General features: G+C 35.3%; 1 protein-coding gene across 6 annotated transcripts in view; it reads left to right on the forward strand.

Moving 5' to 3' along the window:
• Positions 1-16,171, forward strand: part of CEP128 (centrosomal protein 128) — a 373,385-nt gene that overhangs the window by 124,432 nt on the left and 232,782 nt on the right. For all 6 annotated transcript variants that reach the window (XM_054691882.1, XM_054691883.1, XM_054691885.1 and 3 more), the window contains 3 exons: positions 937-1,287; positions 8,388-9,038; positions 15,876-16,040. In XM_054691882.1, the coding sequence (XP_054547857.1) occupies positions 937-1,287; positions 8,388-9,038; positions 15,876-16,040 (1,167 nt within the window). The remainder of the gene's footprint in view (positions 1-936; positions 1,288-8,387; positions 9,039-15,875; positions 16,041-16,171) is intronic.

Here is a 16,171-nt window from a genome sequence, read left to right on the forward strand (position 1 = left end):
TATAAAATTTCCTGTTAACTTGAACTGAGATATTTGCCCATTCTACTAAAATTAAAAATATGTATGAATCATTATGACAGTATAATTTCAAAATGCATTGTTGCCTGACTGAGTTTTACGAAAGTTAATTTTTAAGATTTCATGTGTCTTTCTTGATCACATAGGTATTTAAAAAATCACTTCTATGGTGGGGTCTCCCATGGTGGCGCAGCGGTTGAGCGCTGGGCTGCGAGGCTGCCCGCAGCCTCTGCTGCGCTGGTTCGTTCCCCAGCCGCCGGCGAGGGTCCCACACATACACACACACACACACACACACACACACACACAAAAAAAAAAAAAAATCAGTTCTATGGTTATTCATGTAAGCTTGAGATAGGTGCCTCAACTTTTAGCATGATTGATATGACTGGAATACCTATAAACATTTTATTAAGAGCCTTTTAAGTGAACTTTTAAATAGTACTATCTATGCTGATGTTTCCATTGTTAGTGAACTTTTTTTGGTTGCAGATATTTTATAAGAAATTCTATGTGCTGTCAGAAAGTAAAGTGTTACATATGATTACTATTAATAGTTCTCTGACAATGATACATTTTAAAACATTGATGTTTCTACAATTAGACAAGGCACTATGTTATTGCTAAACTAATGCATGTGGCTTTTCATCAATAGTGCCTTCTATTTTAGTGATACTTAATTGCAAAATACCTACTTTCCCTCTTTGGATATGGAGTAAAAAAGAAAATATTTCTATAAAAATTATTTCTAATGAATATAATTATTAAACATGTGGAGAGGGACTTATATTTTCTACATTGATTGCTAATGAAATTTAATACAGATTATTCCCATTTCAGTGACAGTAGATTTTTGCTTGATATTTTATTTGTTTTGATAATAATATGTTCCTAATATTCCACATGCTTTATTTCTAGTATTTAACAGGTGAATTGGAGAGCAGGGAAAAACAGCAACTAAAGATGTTGGATCAACTTAAGGAGATCCAGAATCACTTTCAGACATGTGAGGCCAAGCAAAAGCGTGCTGACCTCCAGATCTCAGAACTGACTCTCCATGCCGAGGATGCAACCAAGCAGGCAGAGCAGTACCTCCTGGAGTTCCAGCAGTCAGAGTCCCTGAGACAGGAGGCTGAGAAGAGGAGAGAAGAGCTGAAACTGAAGGCTCAAGAGTCCATTAGGCAATGGAAGCTTAAGTATAAGAAGTTAGAACGAGAATTGGACAAACAATCTGAAACCCTTGATCAACTGACAGACAAGAATAACCAGGTAAAAAAGTCATATTCTTAAGGAATGATTTTTGACATGACCAGCCATTTGTTCATCTATTCTTTGTATAATCACTTCAGTGCCATGCTATGCATATAGTCTATCAAGATGTCCTTGACAGAAGAGTCTATGTCTTGGCCATTTCAAGGTAGAAAGTAATTTAGCTTTTCGTTATTTTATAGCTTTTTTTTTAACCGGTGAACATTCTATGGCTTTTTAGAGTTGGCCTTTGAAATAGACACCCCTTGCCCTGAATTTAGCTTTTCACTAAATTGAAATTATTCAGTTGAAGTTATTCTTTAATATTCAAGTGGAAGAAAATCACTAAATCTTCCCCAGCATTTTATGACTTTTCCCCAATGCATGTATTTTAAAATCTTATTTATTTTTTATTTGGATATGTCAATTTAAGTGTTGGTTAGAAAGGAGCATTTAAAACTGCAGTACCACTGCTAGACTACTTTTCTGGCAGCAGCTACAATGGGCTCAATTCAATGAGTAACATTGATATTCTCACTGACGAGGTAGTGTTACCGAATCCCAAGTCTCTTGAAGACTCTGCTTTTGTGACCTTTTGATAGCACCAAAACACATTTCACTGATCTGTGTATGCATTTCACATCGTCCTCTCTTTTGTATAATCAGTTACTTTAAATGGATTTTATGCGCTTATGCTGATTCTCAACTATATCTTTGGGTTGAATTATAAGATAATAAACAGAAAAGTCATGATTGATTTTTATCCATGTTTAGTTTTGGTTTATCATTTTTGCTTTGTTATTTGTTACTTGTTACGAATTCTGGACATTCCAGAAGACCAATAATCATTTGTATTAGTTGATTTTCTTTCAAAGGAAAGCAAAATGTAGTGTAACTATATTTATAAAATCAATTGTCAACACCAAAGACTGACAGATGCTTATTTCAGATAAGATGTCATGGAAAAGATCTTTTACCTTTTGCATATGAATTTCTCAGCCATTTAGAAATGATGGAAGGTATTGCTTTGCACACACTGTGGAGTGCTCTTGAATGGAACCCAACTTACATAGACTGAGTAACTGGTTGCCCTGAGGTGAAGCAGGTCTAGAGCTTTTAGACTTGACTGTGAACCGTTTTGATCTCAGGAAATTCTTCTATCTTAATTATTCTGTTGTCAGCTTATTCTGGCAACTGGTTAAAAGAAACTGACTATAAGGGAGGTGGCTAGAGAAAGGAGTGGTTAAGCGGATTGATTGATTGAGAGTCACTTGGAGATTTTATTTAACAAGAGGAAATTTAGAAGGGTCCATGTCATCAGACAGTATCCTAATCCATAGTGCTAAGAGTTTTCTAGACTGAGCTTTTCAGAATATTAAAAATTGTTAAACAATCATTTCCCAGCATACTCCTGATATAATTATTTTTATCACTTAGCATTGCTAATGATAAGCAAAGAAGTAGTTTTAAAGTGATTGCCACAGTTAGGGTAGTATCACAATTATCACAGCAGGCATTGTAATTTCCACTTTAAAAGCCTTAAAAATTAATGCAGCATGTTGCAGTTAGAGCAATGGTTAACCAAGGAAGAAAGGGTAACAGATATTTCATGGCAAATTCAACTGTCCAGTAAGTCTGTGATGTGGAAATATGTGGCAAATAATTTTAGGGGAAAAGTTTATATTTTTTTACATCTTAATAATATCTTTAAGGGGTTTTTGATTCTTAATAAAATCATACCTTAAGGCATTAGTAATTTAGACCACTCCATTTTGTTTTTAAGGATTGATTATTTTCAAAAAGTGACTCCAGGGTATATTTGGAAGCATATATTAAAATAAAATTGATACTAATTTAAAGATATAACACATTATGATTTAAAGAATACATTGTTTAATAGGTAACCTTGTTGAAGTGATTTATATGCTCAAATGATGCCATCTTTGTGTATGCAAATTAGTTCTATGTCTACTTTCATTCTTTTTCTAGTGTAATTTCTGCTTTAAGATTTGCCACTTAGCATATACTTAAGGGCTAAATGCTTTTATTTTCTTAAAAATTCTACTTTTCTCCTTTGCTTTTATACACTTTTGGAATCTTGGTAAGATTTTTAGATATATAATATGATTATAGAACTACTTTATTACTGTAGGATATGGAATATCAAGCAAATAACATTGCAAAAAATAGCAAGGATCTGATTTTCAATACAGTGGCTTGGGTATTTACATCAGTAAATGATGATGTGCTTTAGAGATATGTGGATGAACACATATTGGAGTATGCAAAGCTCTATAGGTACCAATAATCTAGTCACAAATTTTTTTTGGCCTTTTTCTCTTAAAGTATCATTTTAAGTCATTGATTTTTGTATTTGCCCTGAAAATGATAAGGAGATCAAATTTGAATTCTGATCATAGTGTGTACTTTTTCAATGTTTCAAATTATATATGTTTTGACTTGGATAATGGGAATGCTTCCTAGTTTTTTATTTTTTATTTTTTTGCTATATTTGCAGAATAATTGATTTCCCTGTAATTAAGCCTTTTGCTTCAGATTATTTAACTTTAAGAACCTTAAATTGCCATCTTTTCCTTCCGTGTAATACCTTCATGTTTAGGGAGAAAATTGCCATACATAATATATACTGTCTTTTAAAGTTTGATTTTTATTTTTAAGATTGAAAAGTAGAAAGGATCAGTGCTAAAGTGTGTACGTTCTTAATGTGTATGCAGTCCTCTCATATGCAATTTGAGGAAGACTAGAGTACCTCTGTATTAATATAATCTATCAATCTGCATATTCCCTCACATGCAAAAAGATAACTGTTCTTTTTAAAATTTCCTTGCCTACCTTTTAGTTAATTCAGAGAAGCACGTCTATTTTTTGATCAGGTCTTTGAGGAGTTAGCTGTTGTTTCTATAAACACCATGGTTTGGAAAAGTCTCTTTCTTCTGGCTTCACACAGCCATTTCATTCCTTCTTTCTGTAATTTTTCCTTACTTCTCTCATTGTCCCTTGCTGCTACTTGTTTTTTCCATTATGCCTCCATATTTCTCAGCCATTTAGCACCTCACTTCCCACAACCTGTTTCATTACATGTAATTCTTGCAATTATCCTTGGTGACTTCAGAGTTCAAGTCAGCAGCCCATTGAACTCTGTATATTTATACTCCATTAATTTCCTGTTTTACAGGGACCTTCAAATCACTCAGAACTAATTTGTGGGGCTAAAATTTATCATCATCTGTAATTGCTGTATGTTAAAATATTCAGTTCCAAAATCTCCGCTTCTGCTCTTACACATCTTTCATTCCCTTTTCTTTCTTTTTAACCATTCCTACCTGATCTTTTGTATCCTCCTGCATTCCTCTGGTTGACCAGTTATTTCCTGAAAGCAGTTTTTTCCTGTCAGACTGGACTCATGAACCGCTACTCTAATGACATGCTCATCAGCATCTTCAATTTTTTCCTCCCATTTCATGCATTTTACCACTCTTCATTAGGAATCAACCCAATTCTTCACTTTTTCCATTCCTGCTCCTGCATAGTACCAACAAAACCTACAGGGAAATATTATTTGACTCTTAGAGTGGTTTTGGATATTCCAAAACCCACTCCAATCCATTTCCAATGGATTCCAACCCAAAAATTAGTGTAAGTCACATACTAGTCATATAATCCTTTCCTAATCATTGATGAATGAACTGTGAAATTTGTTGGGGAGCTTCTGGTAAACATTTACTCACTCCCTAAAATGATACACAAGAAGAGAGATTTTTCTCCTTCTCTGGATATTGCTCTATTTTGTAATAATGCCTAGAATGACTGAAACTATCTTGCTATGGACCTGAGAATGAAATTTCATACAGAGGGAGGGTATTACTGTGAGAATTACAGAGAAGTGGATCTAGAGCTTGACATGCTACATACAGAGCAGTTTTACCTGGAACCATAATTAATTGCCTTGTTGTTTAAGTGAATTCGAATTAGAATTTTTCTCTTACTCTCAGCAGAAGAAATTCAAGTTGATGTGAAGCTTTAATTCTAGGGTTAGGGAGTATAAATAAAATAACCTAAAATGTAGAATTGCTAAGTGGAGAAAAAAGATGGGGGAAGGGAGTATTATATTTTTCTAAGGGGAAAGTTAGCAAAATTATGCTTTGGAAATGGTTAAACTGTCAGAAATCCTACTTTGGGGCACTGAAGCTGTTCCTCAGAGTATTGTATAAAGTGGCCAGTGGGAAAACTTTAGGCATACGTACTTTCTGTAGTCTTCAGAGAAAGACAAATGTAGGTTGAAGCTGGTCTGTTTAAAGCAGAAAGTAATAGTTTTGGGGTTGGGAAAGCTGAAATCTATAACCAGTAATCCAAGTGGACTGAGTCTGAGAATTTGGAGTCTTTTAGGATTGGAAAAGCCAAATTATTTGTCCATGCTGAAGTTGGTCCAAGCAAGAGGAGTTGGAAATTTAGGAGAAATAGAAATGAAGTTAAAAAATAAGCCTGATTTCTCAGACCCCTTTCAAGTACTTATGTATTTCTCATCAGTGGGAACCAAAGTCTGTTGTTTGAGTTCCCTAAAGACAAAGGCTATTCAACATAGTTCCTATGAGAATGTCCAGGATATTGAGGTGGTGCACATCAAGTCTGACATTTTCAGACTCAGAGACAATGTCTAGACAAAGTCTTGGGCTACAAGCGATTATCCAAAAACAAAGACACAGAACTTACTTTGTTTTTAGCATCTATATTGCCAAAGAAATTCCAAATTTGATGACATAGTCACTGATTGTGCATCTTAAGGCTGTCGCCTTTGGTATGATTTGATATAATGCTTGGAACACTGAGGAGGAGGCCAAAACCTGGAGAATTATAGAGTAGCAGATTCTGAAACTTGAAGGACTCTTGAACTGTCCTATCATGTTCCTGTTATTAGAGGTAAAAAAAATCCTCGCTACTTAAACCAATTTCAGGAATATATTATTTTGCAAAGATATTTTTACCTGATAGAGCTTCACATAAAAACATGATTTTTTAATTTTAGGGCTGCCTGAATAATCTCTTAACTCATGACCAAAGGATTATGTTATCTGTTGCAAATGAGAACTACCTCTCATTCTCATTCTGTGCTCCTCACACTTTCCCTTTATAGTCAAGACTTGAATAATTTCCCACAGATGTCTTCACCCATATGATGAGTTATTACTCCTTGATTATGTTTTGTATTTTCTCACAGTTGACCATAAGATAAGGAGGTTATCTAGGATGCATCTAATTGAATGAAAAGAGACCTTAAAAGTAGAGAAATTTTTCTGACTTTTGGGAAAAGGGGAAGTCAGATTCAAAATAGTAGAAGGATTCAATGTGCTATTGTTGGCTTCAGAGACAGAGGAGTCCATGAGCCAAGGAATGCGTGTGGCCTTCAGAAGCTCACAGCTGGCTCAATTTGCTGGCTGAAAGCTAGCAAGAAATAGGGATCATATTCCTAATCATGTAGAACTAAATTTTGCCAGTGACATGAATGAACTTAGAAGTGGATTCTCACCCAACATTTTCAGATAAGAGTCCAGCCAGCTGACACTTTGATTTTAACTTTAGGAGACCTAAGCAAAACATCTTGCCTGGACTTAAGATCTATGGAAACAGTGAAATTATATGTGGATATTGTTTTAAACCACTAGGTTGGTTGGAATTTATTGCACTGTAATAGAAAAAACATCATATCTACCCTTAGGCTTATCTATATTTCATTCATTTTCCCTGCCTTTCCAAAGTGAACTCTATGTTCTAGAGACTCCCTCTACAGAGATGTGGCTTTATTCCCTCTTTTTAGAGTTTTGATCTTGCTTAGATATCTCCCTGAGATCTTGTTTTCTCCTCAAAATTAAATCCCACTCCTATATTTGGTTTCCGATTTCCCACTAATCTTCATCATAATACTATAAGTAACATTATTATTGTTTCTGAAAGATAAATACTTTTTCTTAAAGTTGTAAAACTACTCATGACTGGGTGGATAATCAAATTTAGTTCTCTCTTGTCAGAGCTCACCTGCTCAATCACGTACTTTTATTATTTCTCTGTGAAGTTAGTTTCATATGTTTCTCCCTGTTAAGATAGAGAGTAGAGAGGGATTTGAGGAAACCTTTTTTTTTTTTTGAGTGATTGACGCATAATATTTTATCATGAATTCTTTCATATGGAATGAAATGTAGGGTGTAAAAATGTCTTGCAACTGTTTGCATTTTAATTCACTTCTAATTCTGAAATGAGAATCTTAATTTTTTTTTTTTTTTTTTCTGAGTCAGGCTATGGTGGGCATCATTATATAGGTACCCAGAATGAATCCCCTTGGCGCTAGTTCTGGGCCAGAAAGCAATCTTGGCTTCCTTAGAGTCTTACATTTTTCAATTATATTGATGAGTGGTGAGGGTTAGTTATATTTGTTTCTGTCCCTCCTTGTAAACCCTAACCTCCTAAAGAGACTGGCAGAGGGTGGCAGATGTCTGGCCCCTTGAATTTTTTTCTTGAGTCTGTCCCTAACCTCTCTTAATCTTAAATTAATATCCTCTCTACCTTTGTGGAATTTCCAGACTTCCCTTAGATACTGGTGTGTTTCTTGTCACTACTCATGCTATTTTATTAGTAATGATTGACTGAACCATAACCTTTCTTAGATTGCATCAGCATGCTTTCCTATATTATCTTTCATACCTGTTTTGAGATTTCTCCTTTCTAAGAGTGTGTCATTGAAATGAAAATAACTGTTATTTTACATAACACTATATTATGTCAACCTCTTGTAAATTAGAGGAATCCTTCTCTTCCCCTTCTGCTCATCTTATTTTACATTTAAAAAATAATAATTTATGATCAAAGATTGATATGTTTTGGTAATAAAAATCTGAAACATATATTGCAATTATCCTCCTTTAGGATAATTATAGTCTTCTTTCTTTTTCTAGACTAAAAATATTTTTCATTAAAAAATGGAAATAATAGTGTTATTTGATGACTTTTGCTTTGCTTTGTGGATTAAACTTTGTTTTCTGGTAGTCTCTATGGTAAATTTCACAGTAACTTTTTTTGTTTTGTTTTGTTTTATGTTATCAACCTGGTAGATTCTAAAAGAAAAGGATGAAATGAAAAGCCAGCTTTACGCAGCGTTACAGCAGATAGAGAACCTGCGAAAGGAATTGAATGATATCTTAACTAAACGTGCCCTTCAAGAGGAGGAACTTCTCTCTAAAGAGAAGAAACTAAGTGATGTGAAAGCTCATCAAGCTGACCTTGAACTAGAAGTCAAGGATTCTGTGGACACCATCCATAGGCTAGAAATTGAGTTGAAAAAGCAGAGTAAGATTCAAACTCAGTTGAAGGCTGAGAAAACTCACCTGGAGGAGGAAATTGCAGAGTTAAAGAAGAGCCAGGCCAAAGACAAAGCTCAACTGCTTGAGATGCAAGAGTCTGTCAAGGACTTGAGTGCCATTCGAGCAGATCTCGCTAGTAAATTGGCTGAGGAACAGAGAGCCAGGAAAGAGGTGCTTAAGAACCTTTCTGACCTCAAGGCACAGGCAAACTCCAAAGATGAAGAAACAGCTACAGTCATCGCACAGTTAAAGCTAGAACGAGATGTTCACCAGAGGGAGCTGAAAGATCTCACATCGTCATTGCACAATGTGAAAACTAAACATGAACAGAATATCCACGAACTGATGAAGCACTTCAAGAAAGAAAAGAGTGAGGCTGAGGATCATATTAAGACACTGAAGGTACCTGCGCTGAATTATCCTGATGATACTGAAGGAATTTTTCTGGTGGCTCATGAAGTTAATAAAGTGTAAACTTTAGAGCTCGTTCTGTATTCCCAAGCACTGAAGGGAAGATAAAACTAACAATAAAGAGGCTTATTCATGTCTGTTCGGCCAGGTTGAAATGAGTTATAGCAGCCACCTGGGAGTGCCTGTTGGAGAGCATTGAAACCCTTTAAAAAGAACACTTAGCTATTTTGGGAGTTCAGGAAAGGCAGAGGTGGCAGTAAGTTGTGGACCTGACATGTGCCCTCATCCAACATTTATGACCTCCTAAAATATAAAAGGCAAAGACTTGTCAAGGCCATAGAAGCTATAACCACAGTCCTTATTAATTTGGTAACTAAAGTGTGTCAGCTTATAAGCTGTGTAAACCCAAGGCTGTTGAATTTACCCCTCTTTTCCAAATCAGAGTTGCCTGGGTAAATATATAATCGAGATCTTGAATTTGGGGAGAAGTTGCTAAGGGAAATGATAATTGGCATTATCACCATGCAGGGGAGTTATTTCATAATAACTTGTCCTCCACTTGTCCTCAATTTGTGGAGAAGGTCTATGAGGAGGTGTGCGAAGGTAGATCAAAAAACAATGGATAATGTTCAACAGGTGACAGTGTGGTAAATCCAACCCTCCTTCCTTTATTTTTTCTCCATAGCACTTACAATCGTACATTATATAGGTTACATATTTATTTCAAAATCTTCCTTTATTAAATGAAAATTCTATGAGGACATGGATTGGGTCTGTTCTGTATATAGCTATATCCCCTGTTCCTAGTCCAGATCCTAGAACATTGTAAAATATCTGTTAAATAGGTGAATAAATGGCTAAATCTTCAAAGGTTAATTATATTTTTTTCAGAATTCTTTGAAATGTAACTACTATAAAAATGCTTATGATGAAAGATGAAATTATATTGAAATAGCTGACATATGTAGAATGCTTTCATTTATTTTATGAATTCTCTCTAAGTCCTATATAGCCTATTGGCAGTAGTGGATTTGGGGTCATTAATTGGGGTGAAGAGCAGAATGGAGCCTGAAAGAATCAGAAAGAGACCTTTACTGTATCTATTGAACCTAAGATACTATCAGTTGTAAGATGCATCATTGTTGTGTGCTACTAAGAAAAAAAAAATGCTGCCTATGAAAACACAACAGGCTATTAGCTGTAAGACAACATCCCAAGAAAGAGGTAGTAAAATATTAAAAAATAGACATAATAATATTGATGAAATATAACATAGTAGTGTTTCTGAGTTGATGAGGAAATAAAACAAAGGTAGAAAAAATATGGAGAAGAGTTGCTATTAAGTAAAATATATATCATATGTTAATTGATTAGCTGTGACAACAATAATATTAGGAAGCATGTTTTCAACACTGACATTGTGCTAGTCATTACTATGAGAATTTTACTTTATGCTAATCTTCTAGTACTCATATCCCTCTATATGATGTGGCATTATTTTCTCTCTGATAAGGAAACGGAGACACAGGAAATTAGGTAATTTAGGCAAGTCTTCCAACTAGAGAGTAATAGAGACAGGGTTTGAACCCAGGTCACTGAGTGCCTATATTCTTAACTACTTTGCTGTACTGGGAAAGGTACAGGATCAAGGATTATTCGATAATGACTTGGGTGACTAGGTGGATAGTGGGGCTGTTTGTCAAGATAGATAAATAAAGACAGCAGATTTGGAGAGGACAATATTTAATCCAGGTTTTGGCATGTTGAGTTAGGTGGAAGTCAACTTAAGCCTAACTGTGACAATATAGAACATAATTGGTTAGGAGTTGAAGAAGTTAAATTTACATCGGGAGCCAGTAAGCCATATGTGATAGTTGAAGTTGCTGTGTTCAAATGAGTCGTACAGGGAAAAAGAAAAGAGTGAAATGCTAGAATACCAGTGTTTAAGGGAATAAATTGTGAAAACAGATATAGAAAATAAAAATAAAGAACCATATGAAAGACAGAAAGTGACATAGAAAGGAAAGTTGTGTTGGGAATCCAGGTAGGATCTTTCCAAAAAGATATAGTCAAGAGTGTCCTATATGGCAGATAGACTAAAAGAACTGAAGAGGCATTCATTCCACTTGTCCTCAATTTGTGGAGAAGGTCTATGAGGAGATGTGCAAAGGTAGATCAAAAAACAATGGATAACGTTCAACAGGTGACAGAGCACCTCTCCTGAGCAGGGGAGGGGGGGCGGGTAGCGTGATCCGCGATTGTTGATGGCAGTCTCTTTCTTCTCTTTGAAGTAGAGTAGAGCAGTCTTTCAGCAAGTAATTTATGAGTGATGAGGTTGTAAGTGGCTGTGAAGACTCATGTAAACTGCAGGAGACTAGTTCGGGAGCATGTAAGATACTGCTTTGTCGTTAACAATGAAGAAGAGTTATCATGGACAAAGGAATGAGAGTGAAAGGATCAGAATCTGTGGCCATAGATTGCTTTTTTGGTCAGGAATTCTTATATTGCAGGTTAAATTTTCAGAGTTGTTTTTTTTTTTTGGTGGGACCCTTGCCGGCGGCTGGGGAACGAACTGGCGCTGCAGAGGCTGCAGGCAGCCTCGCAGGCCAGCGCTCAACTGCTGCGCCACTAGGGGAGGCCCTAAATTTTCAGAGTTAAGTTTCAAGGATTGGTTATGTTGTTGTGGTTGCTGTTGTGGAATATGGACGTAGGTGGTTGGAACAGAATAGATCACATAAGTTAGATGTCAGCTTGCTGGATCACTCTTTGGATATTTATGATGCTACTGTGAAGGCATCATGCTAAAGACTTCAACGAGATGATGACTAGGCAGTCATCTCAGCTATATCAGCAAGGAAGGGAGAGCAGATGAAAAATAGTATGAATGTCAAGAAAGGCAGAGTTTATGCATGAGCACCAGTATGTAATGATTTGTTTTGTTAAGTTTGAGAAATGATTCTTTTTTAAGAGCTTAGTTTTCTCGAGAGTAGTGTTGAAACTACAACCTCATTTCCTTCTCACGCTATTGCTGACCTATTTCAGGCTCTCAGCACAGTTATTTAGGTTATGTGATAACATGCATGTCAGCAGGAGTTAGTAATCATTTAATCAGTTGGTGTTGATTTAAGATCATCTCTATAAGAACAGCATCCTCACATTCTGATATGCTTTTTTGAGTTGCAGATAAAGTCAGGAGGCACAGCCCGCTTGACTGACATTGTACTTGCTAGTGGATGCATTAGCATACGAACAATATATCAGGTGTCATAGGAAAATAAAACAGTATGTAGGACGCTAGTTTGGATTACAAAGGAAGGCTCTAAGTAGCCTCCCTCCTTCCTCTTAGTTCCTCTATTTTTAATTTTATAGATTTTTTACATCATTGTTCATTTTTGCACAGTGTATGCATTTTCGTCATGGTTATAGTCCCCGTACAATTTCCACCCCCCCTTGTTTTCATCCTACTCCCTCCTTCTCCCCACCTCCGTATTGTGTCTCTGGTTTATAGTTGCTTGTTGATTTTGATTTTTACTTTATGACAATTAGTCTTTTTCCTGGTCCCTTATTTAGGTTTTCTGAATTCCTGCTATGAGTGAGACCATCTGGTATTTTAACCTCCAACTTCTTCCTTTCAAGCTTCAGATATCACCTGATTTTCTTTCCCAAAACACAGATCTGAGGTGGTCACTTTCTGCTCAAAAAACCTGCATTATTTACTGTCTCGGGAGCAAAAACCTCAGCTCTAGTTCAGTCCTCCTTGATGTGATCCCACTTGTCCACATTGGGAGCCTTTTAAGTTCCCCAGTATTGCTCATACAGTCATAGGGCCAATTCCCATATATACATTTCACTGCTTGTTCGCCATCTGGATTGTCCTTTCCCCTAGTCTGTGGGAGGAAAATGCTTTAAGACCTAATTAATTTTTCACTTCACATGTGAACTCACTGGACTTGAGCTATATTTCAGCTGAGGTTGGGATAAATCTCTCGACCAAAGTGTTTCCATAATTCTCAGTTGGTGCAGCACATTTAGGCTGCCTTACAGTACAGTTTTTGTGTCCATGAGTCTCCAGAGAGACAGGTGTCAGGTCTTAACCACATTTATATTCTGTTACAGTGTTTCATGTAATGTTCCAGACATACGGATGAAATTAAATGGATGTTGGGTTAAAAATGTTAAAAAATGTAGAAATCAGAGGATTTGCTTCTCATTTGCTTTGTCCTGTATCTGGATTCGATTTGTATAATGTGGGAAAATTGGTTTCATTCTTTCTTTAAGAAGTGTTTTGTATTCACTTATAGAAAGATAGCAATGGAGGTTAAAGACATGATCTGTAGGGAAAGAATGTATAATTTAAAAGTGTTCTGTAGATCTTCTGAAATCTTCAGATTTTTTTTTTTTTTAAATTTGGAAGCTCACAATCTAGAAGGGGTATTATAATTACTCTATTGAGATCAAATGAGGTTAAAAGGAGAACCAGAGATTGGGAAAGACTAGCATTTTACCTTTAAGTTGAATAATTTACCTATGAAGACAACTCCAATCTCATGCTATTTCATTAATATAATCCTATAACTTTTACTTACATTAATTAAGAGGAATTGCTAATAATGGTCATCGCGAAAGATCTAGCATACTGAATTATGTGCAGTATGACTTTGGACAAGTATTTATAAATATATTTCTTTGTATGTTGGCTTTACACTAACTACTTTATCTGAGTACACTAATTTACTACTTTTTCTGAGTCTAGTGCACAATGTTACCTTGTGCAAATTAGTTACATTTTTCCCCATTTAAAATTACCCTTCTTATGTTAGGTTTTAAATGTAACATACTTTAATGGGATACTCTAGCTGCTATTAATATTTGAAAGATTTTATGTTATCTCATTTATAATTTCAACAAAATCATTTCATGGACCCTCTTATTGAAACCAAAATACCCAGAGTTGGAATTCTAAACTTTTGCCACTTGACCACTTAATCTTGGGCAAATTATTTAACCTTTCTGTACCTCATCAACAAAATGGCAATAACAATGCCTCTCTCTGTCACAAGGTTTCTGTGAGGTTGATGTCATTTTTTCAACTCCAAAATGAAATGAAAATGTAGCGATAAAACAATGAGAAGTGAGTTCTAGTGAAACTCAGGCATTGATGTGCCGGTAAATGTGTTAAGGTAGACTGGGTGTCAGAGAAGAAACCCTGATTTGTAGCATTTGCTAATTTCAGAGGTATAAATTCCCCATTTGTCTGATTTCAAGCTATCAAAAATGACATGACTAGAGAGAGCGAGAGTTTAGAAGAGGGGAACACAACTGGTTCTCTAGAATGTCTATGAGCCAGCTCCACCACATCACAGACTTTTAGGGGGAGACCTTTCTATATACCTTTGCTTTTTATAGGGTATAAAGAAAAGTAAAATTAGTCCACTGAAACTTAAAATCATAGCTGAATAATTTTCCTGTTGAAAGACTATTTTGTAAAGTTCCTTTTGTGTTGTAACTATGGGATTGTTCATAAAAAATCAATACCTTTAATTCAAAGTAGCATTAAGTCTTAGGTGAGTTTTGTAGGGTAAATAAAATATAGATGTTTGTCTAAAACTCACAAAACTTCTTCCTTTTAGGAAATTGCTTCCAGTGATTGTGTTCCTTTATACCCAATTAAGCACATACAATAAATTTATAGGACAAAAAGAAACAAGCATATTTTAGGCATTGAAACATGTATTTTAAACTGATGATGTGTAGTTCCTTACAGACTATTGTTAGTTGGTCATACCTACCATGTACCCAGCTGGCTTTCAAAATGATCTATGTACTTTTTGACAGGCATTGTGGCAGAGCTGTTAAAAAAGCATAGACATTAGAGATAATTCCTGGGTTCAAATCCTGGCTATGATTTATTATATACCCTTAGATGAATTTTTGGTGTCTCTGTGCTTCAGTACTGAAAAGGAAAAAATAATAGTACTTCCCTGGCTAACTTGTGAAGATAAAATGAATAAAAATTTATTTCATTCAGAAAGGTCTTAGAATAATGCCTGACCTATAGTAAGTATTTGTGCTGTTGTCATTTTTAAATCTTTAATTTCACATACTTGGCAAATTGTTATTGAATCCCATACACAGAATAGATTATTCAATTTTTTGAAGCTGATTCTGCTTATATTCCAAAGAAAGGTCAAAAAAAAAAACAGGTTCTTATTTGCATTACTAATGCTGAAATAATTCCTGGTAAACTCCTTTTCATATTGAGTTATTTGTGGTTTCATGGATGCTACAATTCATAATCTTTTTGTCCTGAGAAGAGTATTAGCAATAACTGTATTGTACAAAATGTATACACTCTTTTACAAAAACCAGGAGGTGCTTTGAACAGGAATGTTTTAAACTCTTTGTAGAGGAGAAAACCGATCTGTCAGGATTATCTTATAGTTAATCATTCCCCTTTGGAATGCTTCTCTAATATCTGCTCCCCCCTTAGCAGAGTTGGCGTCTCTGCTTTAGGTTACCAGTATACTCACTCTATACCTTTCTTTAGCTCTTCTCATTCAATTTTGTAGAAATTGGCTCTTGCATCTCTTTATTTCTTTTCTGTTGTCTTCAACACCTTTTACAGTACCTGTCATTTAGTAAATGGCTAGTTAATGATGAGGAGGGATTGAATCAATGAAAAGAGCATTCCCTTTGTGTATTTAATTATAAATGCCTACAGTTAACCAAAATTTTGAATTATTTGCCCAGTGAGAACTGTTTAATCTGATTGGCATACAATTTGGCTGTGGCCAGTGGACTTTTTCTTTTGTCCTTCTCTTTTCTCAGGCAGAAAACTTGGAAGATAAGAATATGGCTAAAGCTCATCTTTGTCAGCTAGAGAAGTTGAAATCACAGTGTGACAGGCTGACAGAGGAATTATCCCAGAATGAAAATGAGAACAAAAAATTGAAGCTAAAATACCAGAGTTTGAAGGACCAACTGGAAGAAAAGGTAAAAGAGGAATGAATTTTAATTTAAAGGATATTGAAGTATTTCTTCTATTACATAGCATATATAGTCATAAATGCTAATTCTAGTCTTATTAAAGTTTTATTGATGCCAAAAAAACCTGATAGTAGTAC

This window comes from Talpa occidentalis, unplaced genomic scaffold (genome assembly GCF_014898055.3).
Source record: "Talpa occidentalis isolate TD23 unplaced genomic scaffold, MPIMG_talOcc4v2.1 talOcc4.11, whole genome shotgun sequence".
Lineage (NCBI taxonomy): Eukaryota > Metazoa > Chordata > Mammalia > Eulipotyphla > Talpidae > Talpa > Talpa occidentalis.